This window comes from Podarcis muralis, chromosome 4 (assembly GCF_964188315.1).
Source record: "Podarcis muralis chromosome 4, rPodMur119.hap1.1, whole genome shotgun sequence".
Classification (NCBI taxonomy): Eukaryota; Metazoa; Chordata; class Lepidosauria; order Squamata; family Lacertidae; genus Podarcis; species Podarcis muralis.
The window spans coordinates 24,865,421-24,890,156 of record NC_135658.1 but is presented as its reverse complement, the minus strand read 5'-3'; the positions used below and the strand labels follow the sequence as shown (position 1 = coordinate 24,890,156).

The 24,736-nt window shown below is 41.4% G+C and overlaps 1 protein-coding gene across 1 annotated transcript in view; it reads left to right on the top strand.

Moving 5' to 3' along the window:
- The window catches only part of XPO4 (exportin 4), a 67,346-nt gene that overhangs the window by 26,974 nt on the left and 15,636 nt on the right, over positions 1-24,736 (top strand). The window contains exons 5-16 of the mRNA XM_028726298.2: positions 1,031-1,147; positions 1,714-1,867; positions 4,265-4,377; positions 8,860-9,017; positions 9,200-9,374; positions 13,687-13,863; positions 15,573-15,715; positions 15,828-15,970; positions 18,219-18,396; positions 20,292-20,451; positions 21,707-21,876; positions 23,726-23,900. Of these exons, the coding sequence (XP_028582131.2) occupies positions 1,031-1,147; positions 1,714-1,867; positions 4,265-4,377; positions 8,860-9,017; positions 9,200-9,374; positions 13,687-13,863; positions 15,573-15,715; positions 15,828-15,970; positions 18,219-18,396; positions 20,292-20,451; positions 21,707-21,876; positions 23,726-23,900 (1,863 nt within the window). The remainder of the gene's footprint in view (positions 1-1,030; positions 1,148-1,713; positions 1,868-4,264; positions 4,378-8,859; positions 9,018-9,199; positions 9,375-13,686; positions 13,864-15,572; positions 15,716-15,827; positions 15,971-18,218; positions 18,397-20,291; positions 20,452-21,706; positions 21,877-23,725; positions 23,901-24,736) is intronic.

Sequence of the window (24,736 nt, the reverse complement as noted above, 5' to 3'; positions counted from 1 at the left end):
TACCCACCAGGTCACTGTATTCTGCAAGACCGCTCTACCGTAACTTGTAGCAGGATTTTCTGTATAGCTGCCGCAGTTCTGTGGAACTGCACCCCTGTTGAGATATGGCACCCACTACCTGTTCTTTCCAGAACTAAATGAATACATTTTTGTTTCAACAAGCTTTTCCAGCTGCCTTCGGTGTTCATTTTTTATTGTTTTTAGACCTTTAAAACTATTTAGACCGTTTAAAACTATTTTAGCTCTTTTATGGTGGGTAGGTAGGTTTGGTATGTTCACCTTGAGACACAAGTGAAAGATGATTAATAAATTAAATTTTTTTTAAATACTGAGATTTTTTCGCTGGTAGCCCCTGTAAGTGACTTGGACCATATAACTATGTATTTATTGTCTGACTTTCCAATGTTTTCAGTAGGGCTGGGAGATACCTAAATACTGTGATATGACTGATATATCACAATGTATGGAATGTATCTCGGCTTCTTCTTCCTCCCCACCTTAGGGGATGAAGAAGCAGCAGAGATACATCACCCAGCCCTACTGAGCAAGCTCCCATACCACTCCAGCTCGCATGAACTGGGAGGGCAATAGGGGCTTCCTTAAACTGCTCAGCTGGAGAGTGGGAAGCCTGAGCAGAAGCAGTCACCATTTCAAAAAAGAGAAGGAATCGGCAAATATATATATGGACTGTCCCTGTGGATCAAGTGACTTTTCTTCTTTAAGTTCTCAAAGCTCTTAACCTAGCTCAAGGTTGTCATCTGAACCGAGAATCAATCACAATCAGCCCATCATTTGAAAAATAAGACTTTAGAGCCGTTGCCCCAAATTGGCAACTAGACATTCCATTTTGGCGACTGTAACCTTGGTTTAAGGAGCCATTTGGCCCCTAGCTTATATATCTGAGTTTCTAACATTGGTTTTCTTAAAATAAGTAATATAACAGATGTATTGTGTTCAGATATTGTTGAGGTTTACTTCATCATACACTTAATTTAGTAGTAGTAATAATTCTTCCCCTGTATTCTTGCAGCAAACACTGGCCTGCTCCATTTTAACAGCGCTGTTGAGCGAGTTCTCAAGTTCAAGCAAAACCAGCAACATTGGGCTAAGCATGGAGTTCCACGGCAACTGCAAGCGGATATTTCAGGTAAGCAAAGGACACATGGTTTACATTTCTTCTTAGAAATATAGAATAAAGGAAATCCCTATTTCACTTACAGATATGTACACAAAAGTAAACAGAGTATCTATAAGCACAGTAGATGAGCTTGTAGGTAATAGACAAGACTTATCTCCATGAGCCTCTTCACACACACGCATTGCATTAGATCACCTGTCATCTGAAAAGAGCTGTCTGTTAACTTGGACCATAGCTGAGTGCTTTGCATGCACTTCAATTCTTGGCATCAGTGGTGGGCTTTGGGAAGGTGGTGGGGGAGATGGATCTAGCCTCGCCCCCCTAGTCCACTGATTGCACGCCAGTGCTTAGCATTTCCAGGTACGGCTGGTTAAAGGTCTTCTCACTGCCAGTCGATCTAGAATCCAGTTAGCACCCCTGCCCTAGATAGACCAGTGATCTGACTTGGTGCAAGGCAATCTTCAGATTGCATAGAACACACACTAAGGAGCATGTCTTTTTTTATTTTTAAAAAAATCCTGATAGTTTATTATTTTAACCAAAGAAATGTAAACGTTTTTGCTTATCCTGCACAGGAAGACGACCTCCGACAGATATTCATGCTCACAGTAGAGGTACTACAGGAATTCAGCCGGCGTGAAAACCTTAATGCTCAGATGTCTTCAGTCTTTCAGCGTTACCTTGCACTAGCCAATCAGGTCTTAAGCTGGAATTTTCTCCCTCCAAATTATATCCTTTGGAAGATCGTTTATTACATGTGGGAAATAATCACCTGATCTTGACAAACAGTCTTGAGGAAATGTAAGCTTCAGAATTCTAATTTTATTCCCAAGGAGCTGCTACGTTTGCTGTGTCGCTGCATTCTTTGCTAATCACTCATAGTTCGCTCTTGCAAATGCATCAAAATATTTGACTAAGCATCTGCAGAAAGACAACAATTAGCAGCACAACAAAACTGGAGCTAGATAGGAGCTGGAATTAGACTCCCGGGTCAAGAGGATACCGAACCGGGGGTTTATTAATATATGTGGTTATACAGTTAGACATATACTTATGCTGAAGCTGCTATTTATATTTTTGTATTTATCTGGGTGTTTTTATTTATTTACATGGGCGTTGCTAGGTTCTTAAAAGACTTTGGGGCACAGGCCTATGACAGAAATCTGCCTCTGGGCAAATTAAGATGGCAGGAGGCTGGGGTCCTACTGACATTGCACTTTGCAGCACACCCCACCCCCACCCCTAAGCAAAGTTAAAAATAAGAGGTTAAAAAAGGAGGGGGGAGGTGCTGGAGGCCAAAGGGCCCATACAGAAGACAAGCCCCGCTGTTCTGATCATAGCAACTGCTGCATTTACACTTTGTAATAATAATACATACTTAATAAGTTGTGGGGACGCGGGTGGCGCTGTGGGTAAAAGCCTCAGCGCCTAGGGCTTGCCGATCGAAAGGTCGGCGGTTCAAATCCCCGCGGCGGGGTGCGCTCCCATCGTTCGGTCCCAGTGCCTGCCAACCTAGCAGTTCGAAAGCACCCCCGGGTGCAAGTAGATAAATAGGGACCGCTTACTGGTGGGAAGGTAAACGGCGTTTCCGTGTGCTGCGCTGGCTCGCCAGATGCAGCTTGTCACGCTGGCCACGTGACCCGGAAGTGTCTCCGGACAGCGCTGGCCCTCGGCCTCTTAAGTGAGATGGGCGCACAACCCTAGAGTCTGGCAAGACTGGCCCGTACGGGCAGGGGTACCTTTACTTTACCTTTTTAATATGTTGTGAGAATCTTTCAAATCTTTATCTTTAAAAGCTAGTGTGCACCCTCTTGAATTATATTAAGGCCTACCCTTATTGCAAATGGTTTTTATTTAAATCGAATAATTGTCAAAGGCATTGCATTCTGACAGCACTGAAGTGGTTCCTTTGTTGTTGTTTTTCAATTTTCAGCACCCCCCCAAAAAAAGCCTACCAGTTGTTTGATAGGGTGGTGAATGATGTGCAATGTAATTTACCACTCCAGTTTTGAAATTAACCAACTATGCATCATTTTTGGGGGGCCCTCCAAAAGCTGTGCAATGCATCTTTAGGAAGAAATATGTGTTAAGCGGTTTAGCCCTTCAGACCAATGGCTTCTTCCTGCCTTATGTGTGGAACTTTAAAATGAATGGAATATTTTTCTGTGCTTGGCAAAATACGATAAATTGAACCACACAATAAATTGGATAACTGGCAGATATCTTAAACATTCATAGTTGGTTATAACTTTGGTTTAACGTTGAGTGCAAATGTTCACATCTTTATTACATGTATATTTTTATTGCCGAAATAAATCTCATAATATTTTGTAATAGTTCTCTGTGATAGGGTTGTTCAGCCGTGTTTATTTTAGAGGACTGTCTCCCATTTTGATGCTCTAGCCCCATAGAACTCATTGGATGTCCGTTGATTCAGAAATCCTTAGCTCATTTACTTGGAAATAAGACGCACTGAAATTAGTGGTAGTCCTTCCTTCCCCGTCCTTCCTTCCTTCCTTCCTTCCTTCCTTTCTTTCTTTCTTTCTTTCTTTCTTTCTTTCTTGGATTCTCTCCATCCCACCCCGGCAGGATGGCACTGCCCCAGTCCTGTATATATTAGGATTTTCATTTGTTCTTCTGCATAGCTTGAAGATGAACTGCATTTAATTCTGTGAAGCCTGTTAGACTGTTATAAAGATCAGGATCAACATATTTCAAAGGGCTCGTTATAGATTTGTGATAAAGCCAGCCAATAACATTTCAGAATGGTTTAAGAAAAATATTTTGCTCAAGTTTGCATACCTGCCAAGTGTGGTATCATTTTTGTTTCCCTTTCTCCTGTCACAACGGGATGGTTATTAAAGTGATTGTGCCACTATGGAATGTCTCGTCATTGTGATCAAACTGTTATCTGGCATTCCTAGGGCATTCTTTTTTTCCAGTCCTTAATACCTTTTATTCCTTGCCCTCATGCATGAATTATGCTGTGTATGTGGAGGGGCTTAAAGCTTGTTTCCATTGCATTCTTTCTGAATGGGACCTGTTGTATCTGGGATTCTTTTTTTTCCTTTCCTCTTTCTTTAAAGCCAAGTCGGAATGTTGTTGTTGACCTTGACACCCGATAACTAGGCAGACATTATATAGCTATGTTTGAATCCTCACAAAATGTGGTGCTAAAGCCAACAGAGTCCTGGCGTGAGACCCTCCTGGACAGCAGAGTTATGGAGCTTTTCTTTACGGTAAGTCCCATTTTGCTGTTGCTAGCTTCGTAGGAAAGAAGCTGGTGCTCCCTTCTCTGAATTCAGGTGAGGGTTGCATAATGAAATTCTCTTACTTGCCAAACAGCTATATTTCTAAAGGTCACACTGTTTTTGTTGGTTTGTTTGTTTGTTGGAGGTTAACAGAAATCTGCCTATGTGCGCCTAGATGCACGCTGATGTTGTTGCTTTAAGATCTTGTTTGGTGAACAGAAATGAAGGCACTGCATTTAAGTTTCCAATGAATTTTAATAATGTTTAATCTGGGTGTCATTTAGGCCTAAGAAGTGGTGTTGCAGTGTGAAGTTAGTCAATTCCCTAATAATGACACTTAATTTAACAATCTACACAGTGAACTTAAAGGAAATGAAACCACTAAAAATAAAATCAATAAACTCCAGGAGTGGCCAAGGGTAGAAGAAGAGGAAATTAGAGAGATAGTTAAAAATTTCAAATCGGGGAAATCTCCTGGGCCAGACGGTCTACCAATAGAATTATTTAAGACCTATATAGATTGGTGGGCAGAACCCTTAGCTCAATTGTTTACTCTCATAGATAAATATGGGATCATACCTGAGATATGGTTAAGATCAATAATTATCCCAATCTTTAAAAATGGCGACCCAAAAGAACCAAGGAATTATAGACCGATAAGCCTATTATCAGTGATAGGGAAAATCTACGCTAAGCACCTTTTATCTAAACTCCTTACCTGGATGAAAAATCTAAATTTACCAGGGAAAGAACAAATAGGTTTCTCCAAAGGTTGCTCTACATTAGACCACTGCCTTATACTTATGCATTTGGTTGAAAAATACAGATCTCAAAGGCAATCTAAGATATATGCTGCTTTTGTAGATTTTCGTGGTGCATTCGACTCAATTGACCGCCCAAAGCTGTGGAGGAAACTCGCAGAATTAAAAATTGATCAGCGCTTATTGATTCTAATACAAAATTTATACTCTTCCAATATCTGTCAAGTCAAACTTAACACCAAAGGTCACCTTTCATCGGACATCCCAAACTCGAAAGGGGTAAAACAAGGGTGTATTCTTGCCCCCTTTCTATTTAATTTATTTTTATCAGACTTGCCAGATCACCTTCAAAAAATAGAATCACATGCCCCTAAACTAAATCAGAAACCAGTTCCTCTGTTATTATACGCAGACGATGCTGTTCTACTATCATTAACGAGCTTGGGTCTGAAACGTCTTATATCTTCTCTGATCCTTTACTGCGAATGTAACAAACTCTCTATAAATTACGAGAAGACAAAAATTTTGGTCTTCTCGAATGGTTGGAAATTAGAGAAATGGAAAATAAGAGGGCAAGAAATCCAACAAGTGAAAATCTATAGGTATCTGGGAATCTTATTCCAGAGCAATTTAGGGTGGGCAAATCATCGCACAAATGCCATAAAACAGGCAAAGTGCACCTCATCAGCAGTTGCCCGTTTTTATTATCAGAAAGGCAATCAATTTATTCCTGCGGCCAATCAGATATTCCAAACAAAAGTGCAATCCCAGATATTCTATGGAATCCCGCTATGGGTCCAAGCATATAACAGTGATTTAAAAAAGATTCACTCCAGCTTTCTAAGACGTATTCTTGGACTCCCAGCTGTGATCAAATATGAAACAATGTGTGCAGAAATAGGCATACACACAATGGAATATTGGGCCTGGTCCACCTCAATAAAGTACTGGTTACGCTGCCATTTTCGCTGCCCTCCATCAAGTCTGCTCGCTGATTTGCTCAAAGACTCCTACAAATCAAGATGGTATCAGTACCTCGAAAAAAAGATTGAATCTTTAGGCATCGAGCTGGAGCCCCTGTACAATTCTAATGAGCAATACATTTTCCATAATATCCTAACTAGACTAAAGGATGTCGAGAGGCAAAATATTATGGCAGCTGTAAACAAAATTTGCTCCCCCATATTCTATGATTTAAATATCTTAGATAGCAGAGCCAATTACGTCACTAAATTAATAATCCCAGCCCAACGTAGGGCTTTTATGCTGGCCCGTTTGAATGTTTTTCCCTCAGCATTTGTCAGGGGAAGATATCAAAACATTCCCAGAAACAAGAGATTCTGCAGATGTTCTATGAATGTCCCGGACACCGTAGAGCATATTCTTTTTCATTGCCCATTGTACAGTACGCTCCGTCAACGCGTGCTGTCCCCTCTTTTGGGTGGTCCGGAACCCCAGCAAGGTGAATGTGTGGGATTCTGCCTATCCGACGTTGACCAAAGGGTAACGGCGGGGGTAGCCGAGTTTTTGGTAGCAGTTCTCCAAGGAGCAGGTTAACAAGGAAAACCACTGACTCTATATGCATATATATATATATGTATGTAGCCAACTGCTGCCTTTTTATATATATTTCAAGGCTTTTATATCTTATTTTCTCTTTTATGGTTTTATTTGTATAATGCCTAATAAAGGTTTGATAAGTAAAATTCCCGGTCGATTATAAAAAGCAGACAGATCCTTGCTTGCTGTCTCGAAAGGCCCTATTCTCATTTGGTATAGCAGAACTTAATGCAGCTTAATGGCTGTTTTCCCATGTAGGCAACTTCCTACTTTGATGATGTTTCCGTGCAGGAAAGATGTGCGTCGCTGTCATAAGCAACCAGGGACACATGCGTCAATCTTGTCTTGCATGTTTGCTGCATGTGAACAGTGCACATTTATGTCTTCTACATAGATCTTACTACCATATAAGAGATCATGGCATTGCATGTGAGGCAGTCTTTGGTGGAAATCTGTTCAGGAAATCTGCAGCCATCTAGACATGTTCAGTGGTGCTTTTCCTCCCAAATGGGTAGCTGTAGGATTGCAGCATTGGTTACCTAAAGGCTCCAAATCATTGCAAATTAATGGGAAAAAGAACAATGCTTTAAGAATATAGATTACCATCCTGAAAAAAATACATGGAAGAAACCAGTTTAGGTTTATCTCCAGGAATAAAATTGTGTATTGCAGGAATGTGCGGGTATTGGTTTCAAAGCTAAGAAATATTTAAAACTCTTGTCTAGATGTCAAATAACGTTTAGTAAATATTTTGTGTAGTGTATTAATTTGCTTGACAATTTTAGCTGTTGTGTGTACATAGTTACTTGTGAGTTTTTTTATCTTGCTCAAGCATTTTCAAAAAGGTGAAAAACTTGCTGGCAGACCATTTAACAGCTGCACACAATGTGAACAGCTGTCTAGACAACCCAGACAGTTGCTACTGTCAGCTGGGAACCTCCACAAGCAAATAGTTTTTGCATTTACAGGTTAACCCTTTCTAATGTAATTCTCTGTTACGAGGTCTCTGGCTCAAAGGCTCACTTTTATTGGTAAAATAACTTATTTTCAAATTATATCACTCTTTTTACCAGACACACTTAGATTTATTTTAGATGTCAAATTCATACAAATGAAATGGTAACTAACACATTTATCAGCTTTTTTATGGCTTAATAAGTATCTAAAAAGCAGAATCTCTGCTGTGCTGGCGAATTCCTGATTTGCAGTGTTTATTTGCCATGCTTGTGTTTCAGTAGGAGCTTTGATTAAACTAGAAAACATAGCACTACAGTGAATCTCATTATATTAAAAATTCAATGTGTTCCTTTAATCAAAGAGAACTCTAATTTATCATCACTTCTATTTTTTTTAGTACTTTGAGATGGGCATTCATTTAATTTATATCCATAGATTTCAATTACTAGTATTATATTTCTTATTGGATGACTATTTCTTGATGTCGGATTCTAGAAGCTCTAATTGCATCCAATAGTTTATGTAAAGTAAGTTCCCTTGACAGCCTTATTTTGTCATAAAAATTCAGTCAATAAATGGATGCTCACTTTGTTGAGATGATTTCTTCTTACTGAAGACCTCCTGAGGAAGAGTGACATGATCCTGCTCGCAGAAATGAGGGGATCAAAACGGAATCAAAAGATTTTGCTGCAAGCAAAATATATTTGGTTTCTTGCGGGTTCTGTGTTTACCTCTGCTAAAGAAGCATCTATATAATCTTGATTGAACTTGTCGACTAACTTTAGCAAGACACTGTAGCCCAGGCATAGTTAGCATAATACAGATGGCTGTCATTATTGCTGTTTTTAGAAGTAGCAGCATGTCTGACTGGCTGGCATCTGTTTCTCTCTTAAGTCTCAACATGCATAGACAGTTCAACATGTAGGTAGGTCCCAGCGAAACATTGCCTTAGACTAATTAAATATGGCTTATGAAGTTGGCATATTGAGAGGGCAGCTTGGAAGGTTTAAGTGCCTAGAAATAATAAGACTCTTGATTTCAAATTCAGTGGAGAAAGCTCTGAGCGTGTGTTGAGTGTGCATGGACTTGCAATGTGCTCTTTAGGATTGCGAGCCATGTGACTATGGTAGAAGAATGTCTAATTTCCTACCCCCGCCTCTCATGTGGTGTTAACCCTCTTGCTTCCAAAAAGGTGCATCGAAAAATTAGAGAAGACACAGATATGGCACAAGACTCGCTGCAGTGCCTAGCTCAGCTAGCCTCTCTCCATGGGCCAGTTTTTCCAGACGAAAGTTCTCAAGTCGATTACTTAGCTCACTTCATTGAGGGATTGCTCAACACTATCAATGGGTATGTAATAGGTTTGCTTCCTAGAATTTGAGGAGGGAGGGACTTGCTTCCTGTAGTTCTTTGCAGCTTGAACAGTGGCATGGAATACTTAAAAGATTCTTGACAGTGGGTCTTGATTTGACTATGCCGGTAGAGTTATTTACTCTTTTCTCTTAAAAAATAAAAATGTTTTGTCTTAACAGAATTGAGATAGAGGACTCTGAAGCAGTGGGAATATCAAGTATAATCAGCAACTTGATCACTGTGTTTCCTCGCAATATATTAACAGCCATTCCAAATGAACTTTTTTCTTCGTTCGTTAACTGCCTCACACACCTCACTTGCTCTTTTGGGAGAAGTGCTGCCTTGGAAGAAGTGGTGAGTACAGATCTTTGAATTCCTAAAGGCTTGCTTCAAAATTTTTATCTTAAGTTTTTAGTTCATGTTAATGCTGAGCTTGCCATGTATCCTCCACCCCCACCCCACAAATGCTAAATATATTTGTAATAGTTCTAATGAGTTGCGTTAGTGTACTTTTTGTGTGCAAACGGGGTAATTAGAGAGCACTTTTTGAGACAGTATTAGGCGAGAAGTTAGTACTAGTTCAAAACTTGGCACTTCAGCAGTGAATTTACATTTTAAAATTGTGTGTTAGGTACCTGCCTCAGTGTAGCAGCTTTTGAATTTTGCTTGAGAGTATAACTGTTTTTTTTTTAATTAAGAAAATATTTTTAACGTGGGGAAACAGGAACCACAGAGTGAACAAATGAGGCTGCTTTGGGGTGTTTTTCTTGCTATGACACCATACCAAATCTAGTTCTTGTTAAATTATCCCTTTAATGCCCATCCATGAAATCATTGCCTTTTATTGGGAACAGCAGGATTGAATTGGACACTTCTGTTACATGAACAGCTTTGTTCACTGCTGTGCCTTTTATGAACTGGTAGTTGAAAAGGAAGCTCAATAAATCCTAAGCAGATAAACGTCTCCCTCGAATACGCTTCATGTTTTTCTGTGTAGTTTGACACACCTACAGGAAAGTACAGCTTGAGCACCAATACTGTGCCTGAAGCATGGAAATGAATAACTGTCACAACTATTCTTGTGAAGGATACCCAATTGATACGACAGGACTTCATTCTTCCCTCCTGGGTTCTTCTTGCAACTGCCCCACCATTTTACTATTTTCACTGCAAAGCTTCACACTTGGCATAACCTAGAAAAGACACACCGCTTCCGCAGCTGATTCCAGTTAGTTTATAATCAAGTAAGATGCACACACTACGCATAGCCCCTGCCATTCATGGAAGAGTTGACTTCAGGGGCTGTAGAATTTGTCAGGGCAGAATGTGGTGCTTCATAGCTATGTAAAGACGTATTGCCAGGCAAAAATAATGTTTGTATTGGGGGGGGGGGACAGCTTGTGCACAGGAGATATGGTCAGAAACCCAGGGGGTGGTGACTCAGGAGAGGACATGCTGCCTGGCAGCGCCTAACTTGTAGAACTTCCTCCCCACAAAAGTGCATCTTGCATCTTGATTATGCAACTTTTGGTGAATGCTGAAGAAACCTCTCTTTACCATGGCTTTTGACACTTGAGATGTATATATTTAGGACACACTTTGATTGTAATTTGCTTTAAACTGTTTTTGACATTGTGTTTTAATTATTGTTAGCTGCTCTGGGCCTGTAGGGTGAAGGGTGGCTAATAATGATAATAATAATAATAATAATAATAATAATAATAATAATAATAATAATAATAATACCAAAGACTGACAGACCAACTTTTCATAAATTGGCTTAAGACTCTGTTCTGGGTCTTAAGTCAGTGCAAACTCTCGCCCTTTATAGCCTTTATTCTGCTTCATATGAAATCTCTTTTCATCTTATAATAAAGTTTTCTTGCAATGCCCAGTGTAGTTAGGCCTTACCACTTCTGATCGCAGTCTAGTGCATTTTGTCCTAGCTTGAAAGAAGTAACCATTGAACTGAAAGAAGTAATTATTGAAAGAAGTAATCATTGAATCTGCTTGCAGTTCATTTGCGCTGAATGGATCTTCTGCCTTACACAAACAGTTCACCACCACTTGCATTCTTCCAGTTTTTATAATGCATCCTCCCCGAAGGCTCTGAAGCCATCTTGTCACCAAAATCCTGAATGCAACTAGTGGAATAATTTATTCGCTTTTGCTTAATTTTGGATGCAATGTCATAGTGGCATTTAGCTTTCTTGATTATGGTTTTTCTTTTGGCACAGATGGCTATATTTCAAACACCAGATGGGTATTAGATTTCCTGCAGAGGATTCTGCACTGACAGTTCTTAATACCTTGTAGGTTCGTACTGGTACAGCATGTCCTTGTGCCCAAAGAGTCTTTAAACGTGTGTTCTAATTAAATGACCAGGGAGGGACGCAACACGGTTATCAAACAAGCCTAATATCCTTCAGAACTTTTCTAAAGGCAGTTGATTGACTGGAAGCAAATTACAAGGGACAGTTTCCCATGAACTGCTCTGTTTGTTGATGTTTGCCTTTTCATGGGTTGGCCAAATTTTCAGGAAGACCAGCCTATGGGCGTTAGGCTCAAGTGGCTCAGGTTTCCTCATTCTTTAAAGATATTTTAAATAGTGGAATTACTAGAACAGCCTAGTTTTTGCATGTGTTCTGGTTTCACTTAACAGAACATGTATTTTTGGCTCACAAAGCTAATTTTTGCTTTGTATTTACAACATTCCAGTAGAATGGCATGATAGATCTCCATATGGGTTGGGGAAAAGCGTGAGTTGTGCTGTCAGGTTTCCTTCGTAATCTTTTACAGGCCTCCTCCAAGCTGTTTGCTTAAGAAGTATCCCTGTCCCACTTGGCAGGCTAGATGCTCATGTGTCCCTCCCGAGGTTCTTCACACAGTAGGGAGGGAGGTTCTTTCACAGAACCAGGAGTGTAAAAGCTCAGTCTGACATGAGAGCTCCCATTCTCTTGTTCTTAGAGGAGGATTTGGGGAGCAGCTATGCTATGCTGAAGTTTGGTGCAGGCAGAAGCAGCCCTTGAGTGTTTGCTCCAAAAACCAAGTGCAGTACAGTCATCCCAAATGCCTTGCGACTCAAACATTTTGGCTCCCAAACACCGCAAACCTGGAAGTTAATGTTCTGGTTTGTGAAAGTTCTTTGGAACCTGAACGTCTGACGCGGCTTCCGCAGCTTCCAATTGGCTGCAGGAGCTTCCTACAGCCAATTGGAAGCCGTGCCTTGGTTTCCAAACGTTTTAGAAGTTGAATGGACTTCCGGAACGGATTCCGTTTGACTTCTGAGGTACCACTGTGCACGGCACTCCTGAAGTCCCTCCTGATATGTGCAGAGAAGAGCAAGGATCAGCAACAAGCCAAAAGTTGTGGCGCCATATGAACTGAAGTCGATAACATTGAACAGCACCTAGCACAAAGCACATTTGAAATAATTCGGTTAGGAAAAGCATTACATCTCTCGAAAATTGCTGTGTGCTTTGGTTAGGGGTGGGGTACATAAGTAGGCTTTTCTCGTCTGTGTGGTTGTGAGGAAGGGGAAGGAGTAGCTGGGTGTAAAAAAGAATTTTGAGATTGGGAAAAGGAAACAAGGCCTTCCAGTTTCATTTAGGGGAGGGGCTATTTAATTTAACAGGCAGCTTCGGTCGTCATGTTTTATTGTAGTACAACAATGATTTAATCAAGGGACTCCATGATATGTATGTGAGGCCGGCCCAGTGAGTGTACTTGGCATAAGAACTGAACAAGGACAATGTCACTGCATGTTGATTATATCCAGTTTGACCAATATGTGAAAAGGGCTATGAGTCTATTCTAATTCCATTGTCCATGCAGTGAAGAAGCTGATTGCATTTTCTAATCATCTTTAAAGAAATTCAGAAGGAAGAATATTTTTATTATTATTATAAGACAACTTTTGGGTAAGCTTATCTCTGAGCTGCTGCTGGAGTTTTTTTTAAAGTTTTTGTTAGGTAGCTAAAACGCTTCCTTGAGTTTTGAGACCTCATAACTTGCAAAAAAGAGAGAGCCCGCAAGAGAGAACACTTATTACTGTGGAAGACTGACTGACTGGAGGCATTGTGTTCAATGATTCCTTATTCTCAGAATGTTAAAGATGTTTTTTAGGGACAAAATATATTGGTGGGGGTTTTTTTTTGTTTTCTAAAGTAAACAAATTAACAAAAAGATGTCATATTCATCAAAATACACCTACCCACTTTGTTACGGTCGAAATGGGTTACATGCTAAAGAACTGCAAGTTGAGTTCTGCTCCCAAAACAGGTTTTTGCAGCCTCATTTGTGCTGCAACCCCACTACATCCCTGAAAAGCCAACTCTGAGACTTGAGGGCCCCTCTGTAATGGCATTTGAGGGGGCACAGGTGGCTACATCTGGTGGTGGTGTGTCTTAGTTGATTTTTCAACCAGGTGTTTGGATCCAGCCTGTCTGCAGTTTTAGATGCTTGGATCCACTAAAAAGGATCTTTCTCCAGAAAGTGCCAACTATGAACTGTTTTTGGAATGAGTGGTACATGCGTTGATAATCTGCGAGTGTGTGTTATTGAAAACACTTTGTCCTTGTGTTCTTAATAGGCACAGTAGTGTAACTTGAAGAAAGTTTAGGCAACTTTTTGTGGGGTAACAGGTCTTTTTCTTCTGTTTCCTTAGCTTGACAAAGACGACATGGTATACATGGAGGCATATGACAAGCTCTTGGAATCCTGGCTTACTTTGGTACAAGATGACAAACATTTCCATAAAGGCTTCTTTACCCAACATGCTGTTCAGGTTTTTAATTCTTACATCCAGTGCCACTTAGCTGCTCCTGATGGTACAAGGAATTTGGTAAGTTCTTGATCTGGCAGTGAAGGTCTGGAATTGCAGAGTAATTAAAAAGCTTTGGTTTGCCTACAATAAAATAGATATTAAAATTAACAGAGGAGGCTGAAATCATATTTATGAGAAAGGAAAGGGACTTGGCTGAGCTTTTTCTTCCTGCTGTTTAGCTCCCGTTGTCTCCTGCTCATGACAAACCACACACTAAATAGCAGAAGTAATTTTACCTATTGACTATGGGTTGGATCCAGAATTGTAACTCCACAAACAAAAGGGACCTTTTCTTGATGCTGGCTGGTGCCTACAGGATTATAGTTCAAAATATCAAGAGGGCACCTGATGGGGAAGGCTGCTGCAGTTTGAGCTGAGCCCTAAATTTATATACCACTGTAACTGTTTCCAAGGCATCTTACAACAAAAATGGATTTTAAAAATTCCCAATTTAAACAAGTCTAAACCTATCAGAAGCAAAAAGCTTAACCAAATAGCAGCAGCAACAACAGGGCAGTCCTTTCCTTGTCGGTATGACTTAAGCCTCCTCCAGCTTTCTTAGTCTGCCATTTAAAGTTCTGAAGAGTCAGAATCTAGTTGTTGTTTTTTCATATCTCAAATATAATCTACTGCAGAATTATTAAGGTTTTACGTTTTGACAATTCAAGGTGTAGGGTGTTATCAAGCCAGGAAGAGAGCCAGCTTCTGCGGTGTTTTAAAGAACAAAATGGATATAATTTTTGCTTGGTTTCCAGTTTTTTATGTAGATTGCTTGAGAGCGAATACCTATCAGAAGCCGTATTCCTTTTGTTTTAGGGAATGCCTATTGTTGGCCTTTTAAAGTATATTGAAGTGCCTCAGTGTTTCTACATGTGTTGTACAAAGCATGGTAATGCTCACTGTAGCACTATTAGAAGCTTATAAGTGCCAGTACAAGAAATACTTAGTAAATGAAGCCATTGAATTTATAATTTGGCAATTTTAGCGTAATTTGTTTATAGAGGTTAATTCTTAGATTTCTGCATGATGAGGCACTCATCCCATGAGTAACCATTTAAAAGCCACAGCTGGCATGGCAGAGGCTGGCTTGTTCGATATCAAAGTAGCAGCTAGGCTTCTCAAGTAGAGAGGCACTCTTCAGGAAACAGCTGAGGCTTTGAAGTTTAAGAGCATTATTTGACGGTTTGCATAAATGAAAGAGGGCTGAAAGAGGCCCTCAGAAAGAAGTCACGCCTTGCATCCTTACTGTGATGCCTTCAGCAATTTTAAGTGGTGTTTCTAGTTCCTCTACCTGTGGGAAGAGAAAGTGAGGAAACCAGCCAGACTTTCTTGAATCTATGTTTTGTTTTTGAGGTACCAGGGGTTGTTTTTGAGGTACCGGTGAGGTGGGGAAAACAAGCAGCCAGGGAGTTGTATCTTTCTGTGAGAGCCAGTGTGGTGTAGTGGCTAAGAGCGGTAGATTCGTAATCTGGGGAACCGGGTTCGCGTCTCCGCTCCTCCACATGCAGCTGCTGGGTGACCTTGGGCCAGTCACACTTCTCTGAAGTCTCTCAGCCCCACTCACCTCACAGCATATTTGTTGTGGGGGAGAAAGGAAAAAGGAGAATGTTAGCCGCTTTGAGACTCCTTCAGGTAGTGATAAAGCGGGATATCAAATCCAAACTCCTCCTCCTCTTCTTCTTCTTCTTTCTTCTTCTCAACATCTGCTTAACTCATTTCAATGTCAGACTGCCAATGGTGTTGCCTCCAGAGAAGAGGAAGAAATAAGTGAGCTTCAGGAGGATGACAGAGAGCAGTTCTGTGACCAGCTGGCCAGCGTAGGCATGTTAGGAAGAATTGCTGCCGAACACTGTATACCTCTTCTTACAAGGTATGGCCTTCAATCATTTCTGGACTGTGGCAGTCCTTTGTAAATGTGCTTACAGGGGTTTCCCCCAGAGTGAATGCAATTACGATCAAGTTTTCTCAATACTTTCCCTCAGCTTATTAGAAGACAGAGTGACGAGGCTTCATGGCCAGTTGCAAAGGCATCAGCAGTTAATTGGTTCAGCCGGATCAGCCTCTATTGACAATAAAGCGCTTGATGACCTATACGAGGACATTCATTGGCTCATCCTAGTCACAGGTGAGTAGAAAATCTTTGAACACAAAACCACTGATGTTGCACCGTTGGAAGTGGGTGCAGCTTTGACTGACGTTTTGGTAACTTTTGCTTAACAATGGAAGTTGCGTGTACACTGTTCATACAGGATGATACACCCTCAAGGGAGCAGGAAGAGGCCATGTGGGGCTTTCTGTAAGTGTGACAGAAGCTCATCATAGCCTGCCCCCCGGCCATAAAATAAAATATAATAAAGAATGATCAAAAATGAGTAACTCCATTTGCAAAAGTTTCTTAGTGCCTCTGGTGTGCATCTGTTGAAGAAGAGGTTTGGGTAAAGAATAGCACCATTAAACAACACATTAATTCTCTGTTGCTGAGGGAGAACAGTTTACATTGGGATGAAGCTGCTCTTACAGTTGTAAGCCAGGAGGCAGGAAGTGGAGAGGCAGTTTCTCTTCTTCTCCCTGCCCATTGGTGCTGCCTAGCCACAATGGCCTGAGCTTTTCCAGTAGAAACTCAGCTCAACAGGCTATCAACCCCCCAACCTTAAGTTTCTCCCCCCACTTTTTCCGATGACCCTAAATATTCAGGGAATCTTAAAAGGAGTCTGTTCCTCCAGAGTTCAGAAAGCCTCACCACTTAGTCCCACTAGCACTGAGACAATAAAATTTACGCACAGAAAGCTTCGCAAAAAAACCCTAGTGGAGGTAATAGCTGCCGCTGCCAAGGCCAGTTTTCATCTGTTTTGTATGCAGAAAGTCCCAGGCTTAATCCCTAGCATTTGCAGGTAGGTCTGGGAGAGGGTCCTGCCTGATATCCTGGGGAGCTGCTGCCAGCCAGCGCAGACATTATTGAGGTAGATGGGCCAATTGTCTGACTCCGTAGCGTAGCTGCTTCCCATGTTCCACCATAACCAACCGAGGCAGAGATTCATTCCACCCAGATTTAGCTTTCTTGCTTTACTTAAAGCAAGTGGCTCCAGAGGCCAGAGCCAGCTTGAAAAGAGGAAGGGAATGCAAAGGTGGCAAACAAAAGTGCTGCTACTGAAGGAGCTAAAATTTCTGTAGCAGCAGCAGTATCTTCTACACGTTCTCCCTCAGCAAATAAGCCCCGTTGCCCACTTTTCACTAGCAGCTCCCCTTAATGTCAATCCCAGACCCTCACCCATTAACCAAGCTAGGGCAACAGAGGAGAGAGCTTCCAGAGACGAGAGCTTCATCACAGTGCAGACTACTTTCCCCTTAATAAGCATGAACGGAACGTCACATTTACCTCCAGTGTACTGCCACCCCCCACCACCACCACGATAAGTTCAGGCTGACGCTTGAAGAATTAATAGTCCTGTTTTAGAGAAAGAGTATTGGTACGTAACATACAAATGGATAATGACTTCCCATCAGGGTATTTGAAGAACAGAATGTCTCCTTCCAACTCCTTACAGTGAAAATTCGCTGATGTGCCATTTGTCAAACCTTCCTTCTTGAAAAGCTAAAACTTTTCACCAGATGACAAAGCAAGGTGTGTTGAACAAGGAGTTAATTGTAGGGCCTCCCAAGTTTTGAGATTGGACCACACCAGCCAATCAGGCACTTGCCTACCCCCTCAAATCTGCCAGACGGCCCCCTGCTGGGTATCACATTCAAATGGAGTTTAATGCTGCAGGAGGCGTAGACTTGCAATCATTCATCGAGTTCAAGGGCAGGTGGAATGGCATGATTCACATGCTATATATTCCTCATAATATATAGGTTCTTCCTCCATAGGGCTACAGTTGTTTTATCGCATCTTCCTAATGAAATACTCCTAGCCTTTTTGTATTCCCTCTGAAATGAAAGTCAGTTTCTTCGGACTACCAATATTGCAGAACTTCTGAAATGTTTCAGGTTTGCTGCAGGCACAGTGAACGTGAAAAAGGGTCGAATTGGCATTTGTGAAGGTTATTTGCATTGTGCACTTACTTAAAAAGTTAGTTTACATTTGCTGTGGTAGTTTACAGTGATAAGTATTTTCCCCCCTATTGCCTGCTGCTTTCCACCCCAGTGATTATATTTCATTGTACTCTTCAGAATGTGTCCCCACATGCAGAAAACTGAAATATGGTAACGTAAATGCAAGTTACAGCTTAAGCATCTGATAGAATATAGTCAAATGTTGATGCCAATGCTCTCAACATCTCTTCTGATGGCCCTTAAAGCAGTACTTAATTTAGGTCAGGTAACCTGAGGTCACTACTTTCTTTTTTTTTGTTTTGTTTGCTTTTAATTTTAAGGCTACCTCTTAGCTAATGATACTCAGGGAGAGACTCCGCTAATACCTCCAGAAATAATGGAGTATTCCATTAAGCATTCAACTGAGGTTGACATCAATACAACGCTTCAAATTCTTGGATCTCCAGGAGAAAAGGCCTCTTCCATTCCAGGGTACAACAGAACCGATTCTGTTATTAGGTAACTTATTTAGTATTTTAATGCCAAATATTGAAAACAAATCAGAGGTAGATAGGGCTAACACTCTAGATTATTTAATCCACGTGAGCATTGTGAATGTCACTCATGGTGAAAAAGTGTTAAATAGGCTTCGTGGCAAGTTGCCGTAGTGACCTAGAGTTGATGGTCGAGGAGGAAGTAAATCTGTAAAGGTTTCTCTGCTTTGAGGAGAGGTTAGTGCTGCATTGCAATTTAAAATCAGTTTTCACCGCAAGAGCAGCTATGACTAGACAAAAGCACCAAGTCTGGAGGGGGCTAAGTGTTTGAACTGACAAGTAAGTAGTTTATAATGGAAAGTGGAGTGAGTTGTGGGCATGTGTAGAAATGCCACCTGCAGGTTATCCACTGAAGTATATATTTATAGATCATAACAAGGCAGAAACAATTAATAAAAATTCTATCTTTAGCAGGGGCCCAAGTGTACGCTGTCTTAAGTCAGTATGAGGTTTTCAAAATGCATTCTAGTCATTGAAAGGGGTAGATTTTTTCAACTGCAAGCTATTGGCTGTTAGGGCTGCAGTTCACAGAACCAATTGTGTGCTTCCAAAACGGATTTTAGATGTGGAGTTCAATTGACTTTTAAGGGGAATACTTGAAGGGTTTCCTCTCTTTTACAAGAGCAGTGCCAGTTTCCAAAATCTCATCTTGAGGAAGTGATAGTGTATTCTACTGAATTTACAGCATCCCCTGTTTCAGTTCAAATTAATGTTAAACTTGTGGTCTTTTTGACAGCTAATGTTCTTCAAGAAATGATATAAAATGTTTTGATTGCTGCGCATGTGACCCTTAAGTTGACAATATTTATACATGCTGGGGGGAAATATTGAGCCGTGAGATGGAATGTGATTTGCAGTATTGTGATGTTGCAGTGGCTGAGTATTTTCTTAGAAGCACTGCAAGTCTTGGAATCACGGCACTGGTCAATAAATGTAAGGGAAGATGGGTATAGAAGTGGCAACAGAAATAATATTTACCATGTTCCAGTATTTTGGAAGACAAAATTGAGAATAAATTGAGAATGGCTTTCCAGAGCCCTACAAGCATCCTTAAGAACCACTTCACATAATACATGGTAAACACATTTGGGTTTGCAGTTACTTCCTAGGTGTTTGTTCATTACATATCCATTAGCACAGTTTCCCCTTTAAATAGTACAGTTGCCACTGCAGAGACACCTTGTGGACAAAAATAGAGTTCTAAAGAGTCGCCTTATACTCATCTAGACCAATAGCCCAGCCCTGTCTTCTGCCTGGCAGAAGAAGCTTTCTAAGATCATGAATCTGTCACAGTTTTGCTACACAAGAACCTGTATTCTGGGTGCTGGGAGCTAAACTTGGGACATTATGCAGTGAAATACGTTCTGTACCATTGAGCAATGACTATTATTATTATTAGTCTAATTCACTGGCTTGCATACTTTACCATTGAAGTAATTACAAAATTACAGCCCTGTGTGGCTTTGGACCAGTTTGAGACATTAAAATTGGCACGTCTTTCAACAGACGCTTCAAGAACTTTAGAGTGTGTTCCCAGCACTATCAGGGTCTTGGGGAAATAATTCTAGTAACCTGAGTCCCAGGTCAAATGTAGATGACTCTTCAGCACATAGTAGTCTCCAAGGCAGGCAGCATAGCTGTCATTTAGAGCATGAAGGAGCTAAGAGAATCCTTTGAGAACATACTCTTCCAAACAGGAACAATTACACCCAGCCCTTAAGAAATCCCAGTACTGATCATGTCACTCAGTCTACCCCACCCCTTATTTTGAAGATTTCAAGCCTGTGTGTGTGTGTGGTGAGGAAATAGATAAACAGGAGAACACGGGGGGAGAATCATGGTGTCTTTAATTTTCCTCAGGTTATTGTCTTCTATTCTAAGAGTGTCAGAAGTGGAATCTCGAGCAATAAGAGCAGATTTAACGCACCTCCTGAGCCCGCAAATGGGAAAAGACATTGTATGGTTCCTTAAGCGGTGGGCAAAAACCTATCTCCTAGTAGATGAAAAACTGTATGACCAGGTAAAACTATTTTAATCTAAAAGCATTCCCCCCTCCTCCATTTAGATGTACCAGGTGAATCAGGTGATGAATTTGCTAGGGAAGGCCTAAGCTTCTGCCTTGCATTACTAGTCTTCCTCACTGCTTCCTTCTAAATAGAGTAAATACAGCAGCATGACTTGGGGATGAGGTGCTAGAACTCTGAGGTGATCCAATTAGACCGGACCACCAGCAGGCAAAGGATTGAATTCTATCTAAAAACAAAAACCTGCCTGCAAGTAGAAAGCTAGAACAGTCGTACCTTGGTTGTTGAACAGAATCCATTCCGGAAATCCGTTTGACTTCCAAAAACGTTCGACCACCAAGGTGTGGCTTACGATTGGCTGCAGCAGCTTCCTGCACTCAATTAGAAGTCACGCCAAATGTTTGGCTTCCAAAGAACGTTCGCAAACTGGAACACTCACTTCTGGGTTTACAGCGTTCGGGAGCCAAAACATTTGAGTCGCAAGGCATTTGAGAGCCAATATATGACTGTATAGCAGTGAGTATTATAGAATCTTTCTGTCTGATGTGCTAAAATTTTACTCACAGGGAGTTCGTATATGGGGGGAAATTCCTAAAATGGTGTACCCCACCTTTGGCCTGAAATGCTGCAGTTTCCATTACCACCTCATTCTGTTGCATGTGTGGATTAGGGCTCAAATCAGACCATAGACCTTTGTTTCTAACTTGAAAACATATGCATGCAGCACTGCCAGGGATCCTGTGCCTCCAGTTATAATTACAGCATCCTTAAATTGTGGTTAGCCCATACTTACGGAGAAATCCAGTGTTTTGTTTTATATTTTTGAAAACCACCAAGAGGTTTTCTTACAGTCAAGGAATGTATAAAATTTGTTAAATAAATTATTAGGCAAGACAGAAAACGTAAGTGTTTGGAATACGATCTGCTGTGACATGTGAACATGGCAGCATTAGGGAATGAGCTTGAGAATTTCCTTATCAAAGTACTGTATAGCTTACACATCTCAAAAGATTTGCCTTCGGCCAGGGAAAGGGGATCCCTGGCCCTCGAGATGTTGTTGGACTCTTACCAGGTCCAGCTAGCATGGCCAGTGGTTATGGGAATAATATTTGGGCAAAATATGGAGGAGCACAGGCTACCCAACCCTTCCTTAGCCTATTCAAAATTGTCAGCATATTTTCATGGGAGAGGGCTTTCTGTGCTGCTCGTCAAGGTACAATATGGATTACCTTTCTCCCCCTTTTTTTCTAGATAAGTCTGCCATTCAATACAGCATTTGGTGCTGACACAGAGGGCGCTCAATGGATTGTGGGTTACCTCTTAGAAAAAGTAATCAGCAACCTTGCCGTGTGGAGTTCTGAGCAGGACCTTGCAAATGACACCGTGCAGTTGCTCGTAACGTTGGTAGAAAGGAGGGAGAGGTAAGCCTAAATGTTACAAGCTGAAAGAAAAAGATTTGCCTTTCCCCAGCATTCTTGGTTGAGATTCTGATGTCAGCTAGTTGCAGGAATGCAGCTGATGTTTTTCGTTTATATAAATAGCAGCTGCAAGGTGCCTGAGAAAGGTTAGGTTCATTGTAGATAAAGAGGGAAAGTTTACGAAACCCCCAAAAATCCCACTCTCTTGCAAATTGCTATTTGTAAAGCCTCTCTTCTGGCTTGGCTCCGTCAAAGCTGATGGTAATAAGGATAACCAGTGTTTGCTAGGAATATTCAGCCACTCATTTAATTACACTGTTCATTCTGAGAACAAAATCCAAGGTGAGTTCAGAGCACACAGGTTCAGGGCTTTCAGGGTGCACTGTTACCAAGTGATGAGCATGCAAGTATGTATAAAGCAGCCGAAAGGAGTCCTAACAGCAGGACAACAGCTGAAGACATTCTCATTTCAACAAGCTTTCCCAGCTAGATGAAAAAGTCTGTGCCCTAGGTGTTCATTTTTTATGTTCCGCTACAGCTTGTAACAATTATTTTAGTTGTTTTTAAGGCCTTGTGGAAGGCAGTTCACAAATTAATAGATAATAAATAGCATCATAAAATGCAACTGGATATTGTTAAAAAGCCCAAAGAAACAGGATAGACATCACCTTGTGCTTAAGGCTGCTGTCCTATACAGAGTGGACGTAAGTAGGATTACACTGTAAGATGTAGTTAGGAAGATGCCAGGCAAATAGGCCTAGTGAGAGAGTTCCACAGCTTGTTTCACCAGCATTTTTTTAGACCTCAATTTGGGAGCACAAGAGTAACAAGAATGACCACAGAAATAGATGTGCCCCCTGCAAAAAAAAATCTCACTGCCGGCTCTGCATTCGCTTTTGCACATCTACTGCTGGAAATAGTTGTCATTTTTTGAAAGAATCCCTGGTGCATTGATCAGTCTTCATTCACCTGGTGCCCTCCAGAACATCAGCTGGCTGGGCCTAATGGGAGCTGTAGTCCTAAACATCTGGATGGCACCAGTATGGTGAAGGCTGATTTAGATTACAGTGGTACCTCGGGTTACAGACGCTTCAGGTTACAGACTCCACTAATCCAGAAGTAGTACCTTGGGTTAAGAACTTTGCTTCAGCATGAGAACAGAAACCATGCAGCGGCGGTGTAGCAGCAGCAGAAGGCCCCATTAGCTAAAGTGGCACCTCAGGTTAAGAACAGTTTCAGGTTAAGAATGGACCTCCAGAACAAATTAAGTTCTTAACAATACCACTGTATTGTTGTTTTTTAATAAGGTAAAGGTAAAGGTACCCCTGCCCGTACAGGCCAGTCTTGACAGACTCTAGGGTTGTGCGCTCATCTCACTCTATAGGCCGGGAGCCAGCGCTGTCCGCAGACACTTCCGGGTCACGTGGCCAGCGTGACAAGCTGCATCTGGCAAGCCAGCGCAGCACACGGAGCGCCGTTTACCTTCCCGCTAGAAAGCGGTCCCTATTTATCTACTTGCACCCGAAGGTGCTTTCGAACTGCTAGGTTTTTTAATACTTACCATAATTTTAGGGGTTGTTTTTTAAGGAAATAAAGCTATTGTATGTGTGTATTTTATCTTTCTGTAACAACCTAATCCAGGCGGAAAATACCTCTCTGGTTACTCCCCTAATCTAGGAAGGCTGGGGCACGTGGAGTAGGCCACCATTGAAACCCACTTAAAAATTACAAACGCGGCATGGATGAAAACGGGTTCTTCGTATACCTTGCTCATTTAGGGCTTTTGAATCTTTATTTGTGTCACTGCTGTGCGCTTTTGAGCTACATTGTCTAATTCTCCTTCTGCTCTTAGGGCAAATTTAGTGATTCAGTGTGAGAACTGGTGGAACTTAGCAAAGCAGTTTGCCCGGCGGAACCCACCTCTTCACTTTTTGTCTAGCTCTGTGCAACGAACGTTAATGAAAGCCTTAGTTCTCGGAGGTTTTGCTCACATGGACACAGATACCAAACAGCAGTACTGGACAGAGGTAAGAGTTGGGAGACCCAACACCACCTGGAAGACCACAGGCTTCCCATCTCCTTTTGCATGTGACAGAATTCAAGCAAACCTTTAAATGCCTGCTTATTTTAACATTAGTCTTAGTGTATCATGTAGTTAGGGACGTGGGTGGTGCTATGGTTTAAACCACTGAGCTTCTTGGGCTTGCCGATCGGAAGGTTGGTGGTTTGAATCCCCGTAACGGGGTGAGTTCCCCTTGCTCTGTCCCAACTCCTGCCAAGCTAGTAGTTCGAAAGCATGTCAGTACAAGTATTATATGATGTCACTGGGACAAAAAACTATCAGAAGTAAGTTGTGAAGGACAAACGTTTGTATGATAGTGTAGGTGAAAGAATCAGATTGTAAACTTGTGGGCAGGAACTGCCTTGTTTTTATTGATCTTCCGTAAGCTGCTTGGGAAGCGTTTTCTACTGCAGAGCAGTAATAAGTACAAAACCAGCAGCAAAAATAAGTAGGAACAGCAAGAGCACTAGCTTCTAAAGGTATAATGGTCTTCGCAGATTCGCAGAACGGCACTAAAATGGGAAATACAGTGGTAGCTTGGTTGTCGACCGGGGACACATTTCTAAAGAGTACAGTGGTACCTTGGGTTACATACGCTTCAGGTTACATATGCTTCAGGTTACAGACTCCGCTAACCCAGAAATAGTGCTGCAGGTTAAGAACTTTGCTTCAGGATGAGAACAGAAATCATGCTCCGGCGGCGCAGCAACAGCAGGAGGTCCCCTTAACCAAAGTGGTGCTTCAGGTTAAGAACAGTTTCAGGTTAAGTACGGACCTCCGGAACGAATTAAGTACTTAACC